The 21,081-nt window shown below is 45.7% G+C and overlaps 2 protein-coding genes across 5 annotated transcripts in view; one reads left to right on the top strand and one right to left on the bottom strand.

Annotated features, from left to right (window-relative positions):
• The window catches only part of RAD51C (RAD51 paralog C), a 31,914-nt gene extending 22,225 nt beyond the window's left edge, over positions 1–9,689 (bottom strand). Inside the window, exons 1-4 of one of the 2 annotated variants that reach the window (XM_082201907.1) lie at positions 9,127–9,689; positions 3,567–3,828; positions 2,909–3,075; positions 2,399–2,532 (exon numbers count right to left, since the gene is read on the bottom strand). In XM_082201907.1, the coding sequence (XP_082058033.1) occupies positions 2,399–2,532; positions 2,909–3,075; positions 3,567–3,828; positions 9,127–9,247 (684 nt within the window). In that variant the 5' untranslated portion in view covers positions 9,248–9,689. Of the gene's footprint in view, positions 1–2,398; positions 2,533–2,908; positions 3,076–3,566; positions 3,829–4,385; positions 4,946–9,126 lie in introns of those variants that run through there. The other variant, XM_082201908.1, reaches the window with a different exon arrangement.
• A 74-nt stretch (positions 9,690–9,763) lies between these two features.
• TEX14 (testis expressed 14, intercellular bridge forming factor) overlaps positions 9,764–21,081 on the top strand; it is a 60,097-nt gene continuing 48,779 nt past the window's right edge. The window contains exons 1-2 of one of the 3 annotated variants that reach the window (XM_082201657.1): positions 9,764–11,601; positions 12,581–12,714. In XM_082201657.1, the coding sequence (XP_082057783.1) occupies positions 12,585–12,714 (130 nt within the window). In that variant the 5' untranslated portion in view covers positions 9,764–11,601; positions 12,581–12,584. Of the gene's footprint in view, positions 11,602–11,664; positions 11,903–12,580; positions 12,715–21,081 lie in introns of those variants that run through there. The other 2 variants (XM_082201656.1, XM_082201655.1) reach the window with 2 other exon arrangements.

Here is a 21,081-nt window from a genome sequence, read left to right as displayed (position 1 = left end):
ATGAAGCAAGATGAGCGCTGCCACCCCAGAGTTGGCCACGACTGGACCTAATGGTCAAGGGTCCCTTTACCTTTTATGTTCCACAACATCTGTCTTTTAAAGGCTTCACCAGAACCTGACTTTATGTTTCAAACTTCTCTATGCAATTGTAAATTGTACAGGTTAAAAAACTCCTCTCTTTCGAACAAAAGCCAAGTTTTCCACGATGATATACATGTAGCTTCCCACCCCCCATTTGTGCAATAAACCTACAGGCACTCCAATAACAAATACACACAGTAAAATACATCCTATGCTGTGGAGCCTGTTACCTCCCTTCTGGATATTTGCTTTTGCCTAACTGATTCATTCATAATTCTGAAGGAAGTCAGCGAGAATTGCTCAGGGCTCAATGCGATCACCATGCTTAATTATGATTTATTAGCATTCCTTTGCTGTTGCTACTTGTGCTGCAAAAATTCTTCACCCACCACAAGTAAGCCAGCCCTGCTGTGCATTTACCAGCTCAGCTGCCTGGGAATATTCAACTTCCAAGACAAGCATACCTAGAACAGCCTGTGCTTGCTCCACATAAAAGGGAGATTGGAAAATCAAATTATGACATAGAAATCGTTCTCAACCCTCCCTGGGGTAGCAAAAAGCCCTAAAGCCAGAGTGCTTTGTACCGTGTCTAGCTCAATGTTGTTTACACCACTGACCTTCAACTAGTGGGTAGGGACCCACTACTGGGTCACAGCCTGATCCAAGGTGGGTCACAGCAGCAGTACCAGCACCATGCAATTATATGGTAGATAAAGAAATAGCTCCCCAAATGCTTGAGTTAAGGTGGGACCTGGATCTGCAAAGTTTGAATACTACTGCTTCACACTAACTGGCAGTGGCTGGCAGCAGGTGCTGCTTGTTTTATTAACTCTCTGACACTTTTGATACGTTCGAACAGCGCTTCCAACAGAATGCAGAAACTTGCTTCATGGTTCCCCACAGCACCACGTGCTGCAGGTTTAACACATATCAACCTCCAAGCTATTTTCCACTGATGTGTAGAGTCAATAGACACAAGGACGGGACTGTGTCCTTTAATAGCTGCTGCTGTTCTGCCCAGTGATAAGAGAATATTCCAAGCTTATCACTTCTCCAGAGAGGATAGCAATAACAGCAAACCCCAAACACACACATAATTACACAGACCACTACTCCCTTCTCTCCCCCCCACCCTGACCCAAGCCTATACTATATACAACATTAAAATCTCACATCAAATATAACTGATCTGTAGAAGACTCTATGATCCGAAAATAAAAGACGATGTGTGGACTTTTAACCCACCACACAATGTACATATATAGTTTATCTAACTTAGAACACACACTGGCCATAGCTGTCAACTTTTCCCTTTTCTTGCGAAGAATTCTATTCGGAATGAGGGAATTTCCCTTTAAAAAAGGGAAATGTTGACAGCTATGACACTGGCTACAGTAGTAGTAATGATGATGATGATAGAGAGGCCATGGTTATGCCAAGCCTCAGGTGCAATGGAGAGAAGTAGCAGGCATAGAAATAGCTGGTGTCAAGTGGTCCAGAAATTTCTGGTCTAGGCAACATGTTTTCGATATTTTTATTTAAAATATTTATATTCCCGCACCTTTTAACTATGCTGATTCATGATATGGCTAACAAATACAAAATATTCAAGCAAACACAGGTTGAGGCTAAACATGCTTTGTTCCAAAGAGTGAAGGGAAGATTAGTGTGCAAGAATTCATAGGTAAGGGGGGAAGAGAAATCAGGTGAGCCCACAACAGAATGGGAGAAGTGTGCAAGCGTGAAAAGATTAGGCAACACCTCATCTGCCTTGTGTTTTATCTCTCTTTAACCCCATTAACGTCAGTGGGTTTAAGCATGCCTAACTCAGTTAGGAGCGAGCTTTAAGTAAACTTGGTGTGGTAGGCAAGGAAATAAAAGGGGGACAATGCATTAGTGGTGATTCTATACTGGGTGGTCCACACTTTATTAGATGTTATGTGGTGCTTTCCCATTGTTACTGCATTACTGCTGTCTGGACGGGTACCCTTGTACTATAGTGCAAGAGAAGTATGACAAATTGGAACATTTGTAGTATGACACATTATAGAATTTCAGCAGTATGTTGCAGGAAACAAAGAGTATGCCTGTCCCAAAACTTTTCCAGGCACAAGTAACACTGAAAGTAGAATCTATGTATGCCCACCCCAAATCATGAGCTCCAAAAATCATGAATGCGCAATCAAAAAGGTCACAATCTGACCTCAATCCAGTCAAACTACCAATGCAGCCCAGATCAAATGAATCAGAGCCAACAAGTAACTTCCCCTTCACACACACTATATTTTTTTCATTCTTACTTACAGAACCTCCCTACCTTTGGATGCCCAGTAAGGAAGTCTGGGAGGAGGTGCACCTGTGCCAGCAGCTCCACATAGTCATGGCAACGGAAGTAAAAGATATGAGAAAGAATATTTTCAAGGGAGAAAGTCTCCAGTGCTGTTTGATGCTCTGAAGGAAATAAGAATCTATGTTGAACACATTTGTAAAACCATGACATTCGTTCCCCAGCCTGTCCCTTACACATAGAGATAGGTATGTAGAGCAAGGCATGTGGAGCGACTTAATTCCTGGCTATGGAAGTCAACAGAACAGGACATTCTCAGTGTAGCGGTGGAAGACATCTAGGCAGAGGGCAAGGCAATGTTCCCCTCCTAATAATAAAAAAAAGCTGTTACAAGGCAACTTGTAACAGCTCATGACTTGTAGGCTGTGGCCTACAAGCTATGAGGACCAGATAAAGATGCCTGGAGGGTTTCATTTGGTCTCCAGACCTGATGTTACACTCCCCACAAGCCTTAGGTGAGCATATAGCTTGATAATAAACCTTCTTCCGGATGTGTTTCAGCAATAAGCCGGCAGTGCTCAACACAGGCGGTTGCCATATCTGCGACTCGGTCTACCATAAAGCTCCCTTCAGTGTCTATGAAAACAGCTTCTCCATCAAGCCCTCCGAAGCATTCTGGAATCTGCACGTCCACCACTAGTTGCATGCTGAGAAAGAGGACATAAAGGAATGGTCACAGGAAGAAAGATAGTTATAGATCAATAAATAAGTGTTACAAAAAGCACGCCCCCAGCTCATGACTGGTGGAATCTCCCCACCCCCCTCTTCTGGCAGAGACAGCGGGAGAACCCAGTCAGGAAATGACACTACAAAGAGATTTATGCAATGTGGAATGGGCAACAGGGCATTGTGTTAGCCTATGAAGATCTGCAGGTTCAGAAAACACCCACCGTGAGAAAATAAAGCACTAAGTACTGAACGTGTTTGCTTACCTAATTGGAAGCAAGTTCCGCTGAAACAAATGGGAGCAACAGGTGAAGATGCACTTCCACTGAGCTATGGACTCTTCTGAGCAAGACCCATCAGGGCTAAAATGAAGAGCTACCATGACCATAGTCTACCCCTCCCGCCAGACTACAGTGAATCGTGAGAAGTGCAGAAAAGGCTTTTAAATGTGAGTTTTGGCAGCAGTTCTTACCATAGTTGTGTTTTGCCGACTCCTGGCACTCCGCAGATCTCTGTGATTTTTGTCAGCTGAATGCCCCCTCCCAAGATACCATCCAGTTCAGAGCAAAAGGTTATAATGAAACCGTGAGCTTGCTCCTCTTCCAGAAGTTCAAGGGCTGTGTACTTCTTGGCTGGTGCCTGATCCAACCCCACAGTGTTTGCTTCAACGCCATGTCGTTCCCGTTTGATCACTTGCAGAATTTCTAAGGCCTCCTGTTTTGAAATCCCAACTTCTGGGAAAAAACAAAATACAGTAGACTTTAATTTTCTGAAAAGCAAAGGACAGTAAGGGAAGGGTCGTAGCTCAGTAGAGAACATGATGACAGTCCCAAGTTCAACCTCTGGCATCTCTAACTAGGGCTGGAAAAAGACTCCTGTCTGAAACCTTGGAGGACTGCTGCCAGTCAGTGTAGACAGTATTGAGTTATGTGGACCAATGGTCTGAGACAATAGAAGGCAATTTTTAATGCTTTCTGCTAACTAATACTGTTCATAATTTTGCCACTGACAGTTACTGGGCAAATCAAAGTAGTGAATTAAAATGGTTCCCTTCTTTTCCTATGTGCAAATACTCTGACGTTAACGTTGTAAGGTTTGACTGACTGAAAACATAATATTTTGCTGAAGGTTTATTACTTTTTTTTAAAAAAAAGAGTAATTGTGATTCTTTAATGGTGATGTTTAACTACATTTGACTGACTGCATCTAATATATATTCTAATGCATCTTTTATGTTCAATTGCAAAAGCACAAGTTACAAATTACTTACTAAGGGGAGTGGGGAACTCACCAAAATACAAATATCCCCGTTTGTAATACATTTTGGCAAGTGTTTTGATTATATACATTTTCTTTTTTCAGTCTGTAATTTTAGGCATTTGCACATTATCCAAATAAATGCAATGCATTACAAAAATAACTAGTAAAGAGGACTGGAAATCAGAGTATCTACTTCTGAAGTGCAATATAATAGTGACATCTAGTGGTTATGAACACCAAGTGACAAATTAACAGTGCAATCTTATTCATCATATCTCCTCAGAAGCAGACCCCACTGAGTTAAATGGGATTTACTCACAGGATAAACTGCCTACACAAGGAATACATTTGTATTATTACATTTATATTCCACTTTTCCTTCAAGGAGTTCAAGGTATTATACACAGCTCTCTCCTTTCTGTTTTGCCTTCATAATAACCCTGTGAGGTAAATTAGGCTGAGATTGGCCCAAGGTCACCCAGAGAGCTTTTCTGTGGTAGCACCCTGTTTTATTTACCGTATTTTTTGCTCTATAAGACTCACTTTTTCCCTCCTAAAAAGTAAGGGGAAATGTGTGTGTGTCTTATGGAGCGGATGCAGGCTGCGCAGCTATCCCAGAAGCCAGAACAGCAAGAGGGATTGCTGCTTTCACTGCGCAGAGATCCCTCTTGCTGTTCTGGCTTCTGAGATTCAGAATTTTTTTTTCTTGTTTTCCTCCTCCAAAAACTAGGTGCGTCTTGTGGTCTGGTGCGTCTTAGAGAGCGAAAAATACGGTATTTATTTACTGAATTTATATACAGTACAGTGGTGCCCCGCAAGACGAATGCCTCGCAAGACGGAAAACCCGCTAGATGAAAGGGTTTTCCGTTTTTGAGCTGCTTCGCAAGAAGATTTTCCCTATGGGCTTGCTTTGCAAGACGAAAACGTCTTGCGAGTGTTCTGATTTTTTTCCGCTCCCCCCCTTTTTCTAAGCCGCTAATAGCCTTTTAGCCGCTAATTCGTTAATCCTTTAATAGCCGCTATGCCTTTAATAGCCGCTAAACCGCTAATCGGGTTGCTTCGCAAGACGAAAAAACCGCTGGATGAAGAGACTTGCGGAACGGATTAATTTCGTCTTGCGAGGCACCACTGTACCGCCCTACACCCGGAGGTCTCAGGGTGATTCACAGAAAATGTTTATGGAATGCTGTCCCCAGGGAGGCTTGCCTGCCACCTACACCACTTATCTTTAGGCACCAGGCAAAAACATTTCTCTATACCCAGGGCTTTAACTATCTGCGGCCTTTAAGAAGTGAGTGTGATGTTTTAAATGTATTTCTCTTTCCTCTTGGTTTCAATGTATATAGGTGGGCTTTATCGCCTGTTTATTTGTTGGTTTGGGTTGCCCTGATCAAGATAAAGTGACCAACAAATATAATAACAATAACAATGGAGATTTGAACCCAGTCCTCCCAGGTATTAGTCCAACACTATAACCACAACTACACAACTTTGGTTCAATGCACAAAATGCAGAGTTCCTCAATAGTATTTCTGTAGATATACAAAAAGACCACCAGCTGATTCCTTTCAAGCCAACAGCTTGTTTTCAGTGGGATCCTCTCTTTTAACATGATCCTGCTGCAGGTTTGCTCAGAAGTCCCATCAAGTTCAATGTCATGTATTACTCCCACTGTAAAATAGGAGTTTAGGATTCCTGTACAGCCTTAATGAACCGATCAAAGTTTTTGTTAGTGGCTCAACCAATAATTAGGCTTAGAAAAAACCTTCAAGGTCCCTACCATCTTTCCATGTTGGAAAGATCAGTTTTTAAAGCCTCAATAGGGCAAAACCAGATCCCTTTCTGACACTACACAAAGCTTTGTGTATTTTTTTAAAATTAAGACTTCTGAGAGCATTATTATATAAGGATATATCTATTATATAAGGCAGTGTTTCCCAACCTTTTTTGGGCAAAGGCACACTTGTTTCATGAAAAAAATCTCGAGGCACACCACCATTACAGCCCCGTGACGTCAGCGCGCAGCGTCACGCCGGGAGGGACATGAATTGCTAGCAAATTACATAATCACCTTCTTGAGGGCTGGCTCATCTTCTCCGAAGGCAGAACCCCATTAATTAACAGCACAGACTCACACCATAGCCAAGACGAGGGGGGAAAACCTCAGTCATGCACAGTCATGCACATGTGGGGGCTAAATGAGGACGAAGACCGGGCAGAGAGCAGGGTTCAAATCACCCCACCTGGCCAGGACAATCCCTGGGTGCTCCCTTGGGCCACTCGCCTGACCCACCTCGCAGGGCTGTTGTTGCGAGGATAACACGGGGAGAACCACGCACGCCCCCGGGAGCTCCTTGGAGGAGAAAGCGGGCGATGAATGCAATGCACGAAATATATGAGAGGCGACCAGGTTTTGCAGGTGAGGGGCCCCCGCCAGCCTCCGCTTCCAACACCCGGCGCAACGACGCCGAAGTTTCCCCCCGGGCTCGGCTCGGGGAGCAACGCTGCTCCCCCTGGCTCCCCTTCGCCCTCCCGGCTCTCTCTGCCGCCCACTGGGGACCCCCCTCACCTGCCAAGTCCGGAGCGCCGGTGGAAGTTGCATGCATGCATGCAGGGCGCCGCGTTGCCATTGCATTGCACTGCACTCCATGCAACGCCTGCACGCATGCATTGCCTTGCACGCCCGCCAAGGGGTCTCCCCGCAGTCCGATGCGTCCCCTCCGGCGCAGATGCAGCATTGCAAAAATAAACCCCCCCGACGCAGCCCTACCTGGGGGGCAGCCTCCGCCTCTGCCGCTCCGCCTCCGCGGGGATCCCCGGGCTCCATCCTGCTGCCCGATCTCCGCGGGGGCGCAGGCAGGCTGTGCGGGGTCTGCGCGGAAGAGCCCCTGCCCGCCCGGCCGCCGCGCTCATTCCATGGCCGGGAGAAGAGCGCTTCAAACAAAACGCCCGGCCCGCCAGGCCACGCTGGAAAACGTAGTTTGCGCACCCCGCGCGGGCGCGGAGCCCAAGGGCGAGGGGACTACGGATCCCGGCAGCCCCCGCGCCGGGGACGGAGGGGGAGAGGCCGTGTGCAGGGATGGAGGGACGGGTGGGCGAGCGAGTGAGTGAGTGGCAGCCGCCAAGCCTTGGCCGAGAGCCAGGAAGGGCCTCCCCGGAGGAGGAGGAGGAAGAGGGAGGCACAGAGCGGGAGGGAGGGAGGGAACCCCAGGGGTCATCTAGTGACGGCGCCCCAATCGAAAATTTGACTTAAAAAAAAAATCTTTCACATTTTTTAATTTTTCCCGCGGCACACCAGGCAACATCTCGCGGCACACTAGTGTGCCGCGGAACAGTGGTTGGGAAACACTGATATAAGGAATGATAATGATGGATACCACAAAGCTTTTTTTAAAAAAAACACAACCCTGAATACTTTTATTACCATATTTAATAATGCTTTCCAAGTCTTCATTTTTGAAGCGCTGTGTGGTTATTGTTTGTATTAATATGTATAGAAACCACACAAAGTGGTTTTTTTTAAATGATGATTCGGAAAGCATTAAATAAGGATACAACACCACACAAAGCTGTTAACAAACACGTGGAGTGCTACTAAATAGATCATTAATATCACATAAAGCTTTTTAATTAACACTTGAGAAGCCTTTACTACTAATCAACAATGGGAGCTATTGATTGCTAGCTAGCCACACTCCTGAGCAGATCCAACAGTATCATCCCAAAGTCCTTTGATTTTAACAAGTGTTAACTCAAAATTACTAACACTGGATATCCAACCATTGACGTCAACGGGTCTACTATTAATTATAACTAAAGGCAGATATCAAATATCGGGGTCCATGTCTCTACTCCTTACAGTTGCGACATTAAGGTGTGTGGATTGGAAGCAATTGATTTCAATAGGTCTACTCTCCATTACGATTCAAGGCGGACGTCAAACAACTGGTTCTCAACTATAACTCAGGGTGGGATATATTATCATGTTGTGGTTTTTTATTATGAGGAGGAACAGGGCCGGATTAAGGTTTGATGAAGCCCTAAGCTGCTGAAGGTAATGGGGCCCTTTATATGTCCAGCTGTCCTTTGTCAACAACAAATCGCTGCTGTTTTTTGTTTTGAAGATATGCTATATGGTAATTTATGGACCTAATAGGTCTCTAAAGCCATTTGCACATAACAAAATATGTACATCATAGGAGCCTACACAACACAAAACGCTGTATTTTACATTGTTGTGACCTGCCCTGCAACCTCATGGTGAAGGGCAGGTATTTATTATTATTATTATTATTAATCGTAGGCCCCAATTCACACAGGGCACCTACAAGGCACACTGGCAGTAATGCAGAATTCACCCAGCACCCTAGAATAATATTTCTGTGAAGAATAAGGAATGGTGGGCAAGTTGTCTTCCTGTCTGCTTGCTCACCATCATAGGGTTTTTTCACAGAACAGGGGTGCCAACATGAATAAAATGGGGGGGGGCAGTTATTTTTATCTTATATTTTGGAAATGTACATCCACTTTTTTTTCTTTAATTTTTTTGGGGGGACCCAAGAGAGTGGGGCCCGAAGCTATATACATAAGTTTGTTTAGCTTATACGCAAATCCTGGAGGAGCATTAGTGAGGAGAGGGCGCCTGGCACCTAAACCGAGACAAGGCTGGCTGAGGGGGGAATTAAAAAATTGGCGGGAAGCGTTTGCGCGGGAAAACGTCTTTCTCCTCAGCGAGGGCGTTTTCGCCGCCGCCGCCGCCTCTTCGTCGGTACCTTTGCTGAGCTGACAGGGCCCGACCTCGACCACTTCTTGGGCTGTCTGGAAGCCGGCAGCCACTAACTTCTCCCGGAGACTCGGCGGCAAAGGGAAGCTGCCCACGTCCCTCGGCTCCATGATGGAGGAGGAGGGGGAGGAGGCGGTCCTCCATTCCTCTCAGCCCGGCCCCCTTTTTGGAGCGGCATTTTTCTCCTCCCACAGGGGAAGAAGTAGTACAGTAGTCGCTTCTGAGGAGAGGAGAAGGGCACAGGGTTGCAACCCCGCTCCCTTACTGACTTTTGGCAGTATTGTATATCCCATTGAAGTCAATGGGGCTTGCTGCTGGGGAGCCGTGTATAATACAGTCGCAACCCTGCGCCCGCTGAACAGGGCAGGAAATCCCATTTGATTCAATGGGGGTTACTGCTGAGGAGACAAACATGGGGTCCCTACCCTGGCGCCCGCTTGCATTGGGAGTAAATCCCATTTAAGTCATAGTGTAGTTTACCACCCCGCACTATCTTAAAAAGGCAGTAAATCTCATTTAATTCAGTGGGATTTACTTCTGAGGAGACGAAGATGCAACTCTGACGCCTACTTACATAGCCACTTAATTCATAGGATTGCAACCCCACGCCATCTTAAAAGGCAGTAAATCTCACTTGATTCAGTAGGGTTTACTTCTGAGGAGGCAAACATGGAGCTGCAACCCTGATGCCCACTAACGTAGGAGTAAATCCCATTTAATTCATGCAACCCTGTGCCCACTTAACATGGCAGTAAAGCCTATTTATTTCAATGGGGTTTACTGCTGAGGAGCCACATAGGGTTGTGGCCCAGTTACCTACAGACAGGAGTAAATCCCATTTAATTCAACGGGGCTTCTGAGAAACACATAGGATTTCAGTCTTTTGCCCAGATACACTGCCGTAAATCCCATCAAATACACTGGATGTTACTCCTGAGGGGAAACGCACCCCAGTGCACACTTGTAAGGGGAAAATCCCATTAAATTCAATGGGGCTTCTGAAGAGACACACCTAGGATTCCTACCCTTTGCTCAATTACATGGGCATAAACCCGATTTAATTCAAAGGATCTTGAGTATAGGACTGTGCTGCACAGTGGCAATGCTGTGCCTATTTACAGTACATGGCAATATGCCCCACTGAACTCAATGGGACTTACGGTACTTAAGACCCATATAGGCTTCAGTTACACAGTTTCCTGGTTTGGCTGTTCCCTGCAAATATTGAGACTGTAGTCATGTCTATTTAGACCTCGATTTATTTAATTGGATCTACTCTTGGCCCCCTGAATTATCTCTGCAATACTGTGTTCTCTTATTTTTAACCCTGTGCTTTTTTTTGCCTGAAATTCCTCTGCAATCACCAAATGATGTGATGCATTTGAGAATACGTACAGGATTCTAAGGTTGGGGTATTAATAATATCTTAGAGGATTGGATCCCCTCCCAGAGTAATCTTATTTGACTTCTTATTGGCTTCTTTCTGGAAAAGAAGATCCCTGCTGCTAGATTAAGTTTAGTTTAGTTTCCTGTTTCCAATAAGGAGTCAGTCAAACTGATGACTCTGGAAGGTATTGAGTGGTAGACTGCCCCTGAACCTGAATGCTTTCTTTAGCTATCCTAAATAGCTATTGGAAGACATCTTTTCACCTGTCCACTTCCTAAAATTTAATCCAAAGCACCAAAATAGGTGCAAAAATTTAGACCTGGGCCTCTAGCTGCACACAGGTTGGGCATTTTTTAATTGTAACCCAATAGAATGCATAAATATTACAGAGACACACAGATTGAATAATATAACACACACTGAATTTAATGATTATACAAAGTGAAATTACTTCCACCATTTACTGTAACTTAGTTAAGGTACATAAATATCACACCCATCTGCACACTTCATGAATATTGCACACCACAGCTGTGCAATCTTATATTCCAACCCACTCAGGGTGCATAAATATTAACCACTCACACAGTGCATGAATACCACCCCCTTCGCGCAGTCATGCAATCTTTATTATAAACCAGTCAGGGTGCATAAATGTTACAGGGTAATGAATGTTGCACACAGGAATGCAATGTAGCATAAGTAGAATGCATAAATCTTACAACTCCCGCAGTCTTTTACTTGTAAACCACTTGAGCGCATGCAATCTTGCGCACAAAATATTATAACACAGCCATGCAATCTTTGCTGTAACCCAATTTGGATGTATGAGTGTGTGTGTGTGTGTGTGTGTGTCACACACACAACTCCAGCAACCTCTCATTTTGTAGCCCAGTTTAAGGTGCACAAATCTCTCGCGCATTTTCGTGCAACCTTCATTACTGGTTCTGGGTGCATAAACATTTCTGAGCGCCCTCGCGCAGGCGGGCGCATGCACGTTGGATCCCACGAAAGGAACGCGCTCCCCAGAGCCGCTAACGGATGAAGACCTCGACGGTTGGCAAAAGGGGTGGGCAGGTGGGTTTCACGGCCTGGGACCTGTTCAGGGGCGGGAAAGGATAATTTAGGAGGGGGAGGCAGGTGTAGTTATAGCAAGAGAGGAGTGGCGGGGGGGGGGGCAGCAGTAGCTTGGATCTTGTCGGGAGAGATATTAGGAGTGAGGCCCGAGTCAGAGATGCGGACAAAATGGGGAAAAGGGAAAACGTGGCGGGCCTTTGGATCATTTGCGGGGCATGCTTGCATCCACATCCAAAAGCGCGGAAATAGCAGCCCTTGCTGCAATCCTAAACGCATTTGCTTTGTTCCACGGAAATCAGTGGCATGTCATGCTTTATTAAAAAGCAAAGTTAAGGGTGGCTGTGTGCGTGAAGGTGATTTGGAAGAGTGGATTGTGCCCCCGCACCAAAATAAAAATAAAAATCCCCTATTAAATGCGGGAAAAACTCACCCCTTTACCCTGGCCATTGACACCTTCAGGGCCCACGCTATTCCTGGCGGCTGTGCTCTGTTTTTTTAACTTGTTAATTCTGAATTTTAAATTCTGGCAACCTGACCTAGGACCAGTGGCGTAGCGTGGGGGGTGCAGGGGGGGGCCGGCCGCACCGGGCGCAACATCTGGGGGTTAGGGGGCGCAAATCCACAGGTTAGGGGGCGCAAATTACTTGCCTTGCCTGGGTGCTGACAACCCACGCTACGCCACTGCCTAGGACGGGTAATGAATGTGATAATACGTAAAATGGATGCAATCCGAATTTACTCTTTAGCCAGGAGCGTAGATGTAACGGGATTCGAAGTGAGTCTTGGAGTGGGGCGCACACGTGCGAGTTTGCGCCCGATTGAGGTCGCTGAGCCTTTACTCCGAGCAGGACAGTAGTTTTGCAGCCTTAAAAATAACGTGTGGGTGTGGGTGTGTTTGGATGAGATACTGTTAGTGGAGGACACCCCCCCCCAAATAAAACCTCTCCTGAAGTATCTTTCTTTTTTTGTGGGGACCAAGGACAATGGCCCATTTACTCCCTATCCCCTGTCCAGTGAAACTGGGGACGTTGAAGAGCGAATCTCTTGAAGCTCGTTTGCACGAATATGTGAAGCAAGGCAATCACGTGAAAGTGAAGAAACTTCTGAAAAAAGGTAAGGGCTGGTGTTGGAGGTGGGGGCAGAGGTATCCTTCGGAGTAGGACTTTGTGGGCAGAACTTCACCCCCCCAACTCTGGAGAGTGAACAGAAGCAGCCCCCCTGTTTCAGCAGAATTAGGGGGGAGCCCCTGCTACCCCGCAAAAAGACCAGCCCTGCTTTACCACATGTTAAGCATGAGTCTTTTGATCTCATGGTAGTGGGTTTGGGCCCCATGTTGGGCAAAATATTCCTTCATTGCAGGGGGTTGGACTAGATGACCCTCATGGACCCTTTCAACTCGACAATTCTAAGATTCTAAGTGTCGTAGTAGGGATGTGGGTGGCGCTGTGGGTTAAACCACAGAGCCTAGGACTCGCTGATCAGAAGGTCGGCGGTTCGAATCCCCGTGATGGCGTGAGCTCCCGTTGCTCAGTTCCAGCTCCTGCCAACCTAGCAGTTTGAAAGCACGTCAAAGTGCAAGTAGATAAATAGGTACCGCTCCGGCGGGAAGGTAAACGGTGTTTCCGTGCGCTGCTCTGGTTCGCCAGAAGCGGCTTAGTCATGCTGGCCACAAGACCTGGAAGCTGTACGCCGGCTCCCTCGGCCAATAAAGCGAGATGAGCGCCGCAACCCCAGTCGGCCACGACTGGACCTAATGGTCAGGGGTCCCTCGTAGTACACTATTATCGTTATTTTTATATTTATTTATTCATTGCATTTTCCCCTGACAGTGTCTCAAGGTGGCTTCAGGTAGGTAGTGTTGGTCTGCCATAGTCAAAATAAATTAAAACAGTTCTTTAAAAAGATGGTTAAAAAGACTCTTCTTAAAAAACCCCTTAAAAGAATCAAGTTTTCAAAAAAAGTTATATGATCTAAGAAAGTCTTTAAAATAATCCTTCCAAAAGAATTTAAAAATTAAAAATTGAGGGACAGTGGACTGGCCCCCTGCTGAAAAAGTTTGCTGACCCCTGGTTTAGAGGCTAAATTAAATGTCCCAGTTGCACCACTGATGAGACAGCTTCTATCCCTTTACATTTTTAGTTGTGAGGATTGCATGGATCTGGTTTCCAGCTTTTAAATAATTGGAATCCCCCACAGGGGTAGGAAAATACTATTTATTATGTATGAAAATAAACAACATAGTAACTCCCTCTGTGCTCCTTCAGCCTGATTAGGGTGAGGGCTCGGGGTGAGGTGTGAAAAAGACACCAATTGTGCTGCCTCTCACTTTGCATTGATCTATAACAGCACTACTTTTTTAAAATCTTACTGCATTTTCCATTTCTCTATGGTGCTTTGTAATGAAATTAAGGTTTGTCCTAGGTGGATTGTTTATAGGAATGCCTAGATAATGGGTTATAGGAATATATAGAGAATCATTAGCTCAGTGGCGTAGCGTGGGGGGTGCAGGGGGGGCCGGCCGCACCGGGCGCAACATGGGGGGGGGCGCTCGCATTCGCAGCTCTCTGCCCCTACCTGGCTCGAGTGCTAAAATCCACGTGTTAGGGGGCGCAAATTACTTGCCTTGCCCCGGGTGCTGACAACCCACGCTACGCCACTGCATTAGCTGTAATTGCAAAAGGGAGTCTTCCTTTGGAGGGGCAGCCTGCCTCAAAAAATGTAGGTACTATACTGAGGATATGGCAAAGTGGAATAACCTTTACGCCAAGGGTTGAAGAACTGCAAGCATGGTTGGGCGTGACAGGGGGCGGGAGATATGCAAAATAGGAGGCGTGGCCCCGCGTCCTGCTTCCAATGGGTTTTGCTGGGAATATAATTGAAACTCGGTAATTTCGCCTGGAATGGAGCCACAGCGGCGGACGTGGGCAGGAATAGCAGCCTTGCCGCCTCCGGGTGCAACATTTGGGGGAGAGGGGAGGGGGCGCGGGCGGGGAGGGGGAAGGAACCGAGCGGAGGCTGTTGAGCTACTGTGACTTGAGAAGCGGAGAGCGGCCGCCTGGCCTTTGAAGCGCGGATTGTTAAGTTAAGACTATACTTTCAGGGATCATTTCTATAGTTTGTAACTAGAGAAGTGTACTCGAAAGTGATAGGCCGCGAAAACCACGAGGAGGAGTCAAAGTGTTCTCTTCTGAGCGCGAAGCGAGCAGGCAGTGTTGCATTTTGCAGCTGCTGTCTGCTATTGATGACCGTTCCGCCTCCTTTTTATTAAGGAGGTTGGAGGGAGAGAACACAGACTGAGTGGTTCGTGCCTTTTTTAAAAATGGTAGAAAGATAGACCTAAGTTTTTGTTTGTGTTTTAAAACCTGCTTATTTTATAGTACAGGAGGGTTTGTCTCCCGCCCCCCCATTTTTCTATTTATAGGCTATATTTATTGATTATCTTGTTTCTACATTCTGCTAGTGTTGGTCCAGCAAATATAAATCTACTGTAATACACATTTCTGGGGGTGTAGGAGCTTAGTGGCAGAGCAAGCATTTTGCTTTGCTTGCAAAAGGACCCAGGTTAATTCCTCCATTGTTTGCTGGATGGGTATTTGGATATTGTCCTTTCTGAGTGAAGACTACTGGGATAGCACACAAAGTAATCTCTTTAAAATTCTAATTATATTCACAAATAGCAATACTGTACTGATACAACCATCTCAATTTGCATATCCTTAGAAAAGGTTCTGCACGTAATTTTATCCCAATTTCTCATCAGCTTTCAGCCTAGGTTACAAATACAGAGGGCTTTGTTTAGGGGAGAGATCTCTTCTAGAGCGCACATCCATAAATCCCGGATCCTTTGATGATGATGACACTCTTTTGCATTCATCTACCCAGGAAGTTTAAAATATCTTCATACATTACATTTATATCCAACCTTTGTTTATCCCTTTCCCCTATTTTATCTTTACATTTAACCCTGTAAGGTGGGTTTGGCTGGGAAATAAGTGACTGTCTTCATAGCTGAGTGGGGATATGAAGCTTTGTCTTCCTGGTGGTTGTTGTTGTCATACCCCACCCCCGACAGGAACTCAATGAAGCTTACAGATAACATCCAATTCCATACATAACCACAAACAGAGATAAAACTCTGTTCTGTTCCCCCACTTTCTGGTTCAAATATCAAAGTCAAGGAACAAATGCACAGGATGACAGTATATCTGTTAGCAACTAACAGAATGTAAGAGGAGCCTGCTGGATCAGGCCAATGGCCCATCTAATCCAGCCTCCTAGTTTTACAGCAGGACTTGAGCACAAGCACACTCCCTCTTGTAGTTTCGAGCAACTGGAGGCAAAGCGGAGTCATCATGGCTAGTAGCCATTGATAGCCTTAGTCCTCCCACCCCATGAATTGGTCCAATTTTACCTTCAAGCCAATCCAAGCTGGTGGCAGTCACCACCTCCTGTGGAAATAAGTTTCACAGGTTATATTTAGCTGTGAGTACATTAGCTAAGGGGACGCAGGTGGCGCTGTGGTCTAAACCACAGAGCCTCTTGGGCTTGCCAAACAGAAGGTCGGCGGTTAAAATCCGTCAAAGTGCAAGTACAGTGGTACCGTACTTAACCTGAAACTGTTCTTAACCTGAAGCACCACTTTAGCTAATGGGGCCTCCTGCTGCTGCGCTGCCGGAGCACGATTTTTGTTCTCATCCTGAAGCAAAGTTCCTAACCTGAAGCGCTATTTCTGGGTTAGCGGAGTCTGTAACCTGAAGTGTATGTAACCTGAAGCGTATGTAACCTGAGGTACCACTGTAGATAAATAGGTACCACTCTGCCGGGAAGGTAAACAGCATAAACGATATTTCCGTGCACTCCTCTGGTTTTGCCAGAAGCAGCTTAGTCATGCTGGCCACATGACCCGGAAAAACTCTGTGGACAAACATCGACTCCCTCGACCAGTAAAGCAAGATGAGTGCCACAACCCCAGAGTCGTTCGCGACTGGACTATGGTATGATAGCAAAATGGTAGCAAAATGCACCCTTCATGTGTAGGGGCTACCTATTTCTAAATGCACTGTGGTAAAATAAGTGTGGGGGATCAATCCCTTCCATGCTTGCCGAGCTTGTGGATGCGACAGGTTTTGAAACAGGATAACTGATTAAGGCTGGGATCCTGTGCAGGGGAAGAAAATCCTCTTAAACACAGTTGGACTTAATTCTGAGGAAAACATGCATAGGTTTGTTTGCACTCATGTACCTTTTAGAAGGAAATCTTGTTACGGTATTTACTACTTGTTGTGAGTGACACAAAGCATGCTTACTTAAGTGGTAAGCTCACAGGTGTAGCTGGGGGGGCAGCTGCTCCCCCTAAATCAGTACATATCAATACAGATCTGAGGTTCTGCCCTGCCCTAACAAAAGCCTTCCCCCAACCCCAACAAAAATCCTGGTGACAATAGGAACACTTCCAGTTTGCTAAGCGTGTGAGAAGCCCTTGCACGCTGCAATACTGCAATATGCATACAGTACTGAGGAGGATACCTCTGTAATGATACTTATTCCTTGGCAAGTGTGTATAGGATATAGAGAGCAGCTGTAGATAAATATCTCTATGTAAAAACAAAAAGTGTACCTGATTCCTGATACCATTTTCCCCTTGAGGTTGTAGGAGTAAGGGAAAGATGTGGACTTGCTTTCTCTTCCTCTATGGCATTCCTACATTACCGTATATAAAAGCAGCAATAGTAAATAACGTAAATTACGAAGTAGAATAATAAATCTTCCTTGGATCGAGGCTTAAGAAGAGACGAAAACGCGTGGCCTATATCGAGGGGCGGGGACTATGCAAAATAGGAGGCGTGACCCCGCGTCCTGCTTCCAAGGGGTTTTGCTGGGAATATAATTGAAACTCGGTAATTTCGCCCGGAATGGAGCCACAGCGGCGGACGTGGGCAGGAATAGCAGCCTTGCCGCCTCCGGGTGCAACATTTGGGGGAGAGGGGAGGGGGCGCGGGCGGGGAGGGGGAAGGAACCGAGCGGAGGCTGTTGAGCTACCGTGACTTGAGAAGCGGAGAGCGGCCGCCTGGCCTTTGAAGCGCGGATTGTTAAGTTAAGACTATACTTTCAGGGATCATTTCTATAGTTTGTAACTAGAGAAGTGTACTCGAAAGTGATAGGCCGCGAAAACCACGAGGAGGAGTCAAAGTGTTCTCTTCTGAGCGCGAAGCGAGCAGACAGTGTTGCATTTTGCAGCTGCTGTCTGCTATTGATGACCGTTCCGCCTCCTTTTTATTAAGGAGGTTGGAGGGAGAGAACACAGACTGAGTGGTTCGTGCCTTTTTAAAAAATGGTTAATAAATAGACGGATTTCCCCCCACATCCTTATTTTTTAATTTGGGTTTATACAGTCTAATGCAAATTATTTTCTGCCTTCAAGATTTTAATTTGTACTTTTTTCATTTTTTCACATATTGGATGCTTTATCTGCCCTGCATTCTACCAGTCTTTAGTCTTATGAATATAAAAATGAAAGATACATTCTGCATTTATTAGCTGGCTCAAGAGGGAGTGAGTAGAAACTTTGTGTATTTTCAAATCCAAAATGTTAACAGAAAACTGGCGTGGTAGCTCTGAATGTATAGTGGTTGTGTGGTTTTGAAATAATTTAGCATGATATGCTTTTGTCACTGCAAATAGTGTTTTGAAGCTTGGGGTTTGAGGTCAGTTCAGAGTGTGGCCTGGAGCTCATGGGAGTTGTGGTCTAAACAGTGGTTTTCAACTAGTGTGCCGTGGCACTCTGGGGTACATTGAATGATGGTCAGGGGTGCTGCAGGCAACACTGGCCTCTGTCCCTCTTTCTCCTCCCTCCTCAGATGTCCTTTGGCATCTCTGCCTCCTAAAGGCTTGCACAGCTGCTTATTGCAGCAGCCCTGACTATAAGCTCCACAGGCAAAATGTGCCCCTGGGATTCACCTGTTTTTGGAGTGATGGCGGGGTGTGTGTGGGTGGGGTAGCTCAGAGATCAGGGGCGGTGGCGGCAGCAGCTGCACGGAGGACTCCCAAGGAGAGGGGAGAGGACAGGAGGCTGAGGGAGTACTCCACAAAATGGGGGTGTTCAAAAAAGGATGAGAGGCTGCCAGCTCTGCAGGCAAGGGGTGACATAACTGGGCTCCTGAGCTCCGCAGGATTGCCACAGAAAGAAGGTAGTTGGTCCAGGGAGCTGTGGACTCAAAAAGGTTGAACACCTCTGGTCTAAAGTATCCAGAACCCGTCAGGTCAGCTAAGGCAGTCCCGAGTCTTCTAAGTACCCAGGAATACCCTTAATTTGAGGCCTTCCAATACAGTTTGTTGAAGAAAGATCTGTTTAGTGAAACTGCCACCCTATATTACAAAATCAATGTGCCCCATCTGGGCTGGGTGTGTGGGAAGCAGTGTTCTCCCGCACTCCCATGCTATTCTTGCAGATAACTGTGTTCACATGTAGGAACCGTAATCAAATGTAGCCGGGTCTTGTTAAGCACAAGGAATCAAACTGTTCCTTTCTGAGTGTGAAGCAAGTGGGTGGTGTTGTGTTTATACAGCTGCTTTTCCCTGCTTTCAATGACCCATTCTCCTTACTTGTTCAGAGGCTAAAAGGGCAAAGCAGAGACTGCTTATTTGCTTTGAAAATGTTTTAAAAATAGATTTTACATACGTACAAATATACATAATTTGTATGCTGCCTTTCCACACTTCAAATCATGCTCAAGGTGTCTTGCGTGAAAAAGGAACATAACTACAACATAACAAAAGTAGTTATAAATGATAAAACATTTTTTTAAAAAAATACACATCCAAACTGAACAATTTTCACATATATCACACAAAACCTTAAACAAAAATACATAAAAAACCAACAGCACCAGATCTCCTTCCAACAACAAAACTCCCCAGCCCAAGAGTCTGTTCAGCAACCTTAGCTTTCATAGCTGCAGTAGGGTCTCACCTTCCTAGGCAAGGTGGAAAAGGCTTTCAAGACAGGGAACAGGTGTTCCTACTTAAATAGGTGGTTTTGTATGTGACACAATCAGCATTTCTTTTTTTTCTTTTTTTAGAAAGAAGTACAGTAATGTAGAATTACTTCCTTTTTGAAAATAAAAAAATTCCTTCCAGTAGCACCTTAAAGACCAACTAAGTTAGTTCTTGGTATGAGCTTTCGTGTGCATGCACACTTCTTCAGATACCTTTTTGAAGTTTGAAGTCACATTAAAAGTCAGTGGATGTTAGTAACAGGTCAAGCATACAGCTGGATAGTAGCAGTGCAGTGAGATCATGTGTGCTCAGGCTATTCATTTGACGCGTGTGATAATTTAGAAATAAATCCCCTTTGGTTTACTTGAATTTATTCCCAGATGAAATGTGCATAGTACCTCAGTCCTAGCATTGATAGTGCACTTAAAAAAAAATTACTCAAGAGCAGTGGAACTCCATACAACAGTAAGGTGGTCCAGAAGACATTTTATTTCTATATTGAATCTGGTTGGCTTCTGGTGGAAAACTGCTGGACTCTACATAGGCCTTTGATGTGACCCAGCAGGGCTAGTCTAAGAGTCTTGGGGGTGGGGGTGGGGTGTCAAGACATTGCCCTGAACCATAAGTGGTGATTCCCACGGAACTGTGGCTGCGCTCAGCCGCTCCAGTTTGCCAGAGTGGAGCGGGTAAAATTGCTGTTCTACCTGTGGGGCAGGGGCTGTTGTAACGATTTACGCCATTGCGAACTTATTTGAAGACTCTAGAATGCTATATGTATCCTGATAAGGACTGCAGGACTTTCTTCGAAAGTAAGTTTGTAGTATATAGGATCTCTCCATTAAGTGTTTGACGAGAAAGTTGAGTCAGGGATCAGTTGCTTCCCTGCGGAGTCTCTTTGCAACACGATCATTTGTGTGTTTTACTCAAGAGCAGGGCTTGCTGGGGCGGCGAAGACTAGGCACTCCCTCCAACCCCACGGACTGTCCGGCGGTGACACAGTTAAGCTGCCTGAGCCCGGGAGAGTGACGTCATGAGGGACCGCCTCCTCTAGGTAGCCGCCTGGGTTTGAAGAGCCAGTAAGCGAACTGCAGGCTGCCATGGTTAGAGGAGACTCAAGCCCGACTGTGATTGGCCGCTTGGGTCCCGTATGCAGATAGAAAGCGAGAGGGATTCTGGTCCACCGCCGATACCTGGCCAAATACCAACTTATAAAAGCATTTCTTTTAAATTATCCCGAGGGGGCTTGAATTCGCTCGTTTTCTGTCTTAAGAATCAAAAGTCGCGCATGTTTTCGATGGGTTAGAAATCGGTCGCAGTGACGTAGAGAGTAAGTTGAGGCAACCAGGCTTTGGAGCCGAGAATCGTTTAGTTAAGACTATACTTTCAGGGATCATTTCTATAGTTTGTAACTAGAGAAGTGTACTCGAAAGTGATAGGCCGCGAAAACCACGAGGAGGAGTCAAAGTGTTCTCTTCTGAGCGCGAA

Source organism: Podarcis vaucheri (genome assembly GCF_965113315.1).
Source record: "Podarcis vaucheri genome assembly, chromosome: 15".
In the NCBI taxonomy this organism is placed as follows: Eukaryota; Metazoa; Chordata; class Lepidosauria; order Squamata; family Lacertidae; genus Podarcis; species Podarcis vaucheri.
This window is presented reverse-complemented; position numbering and strand designations above follow the sequence as displayed.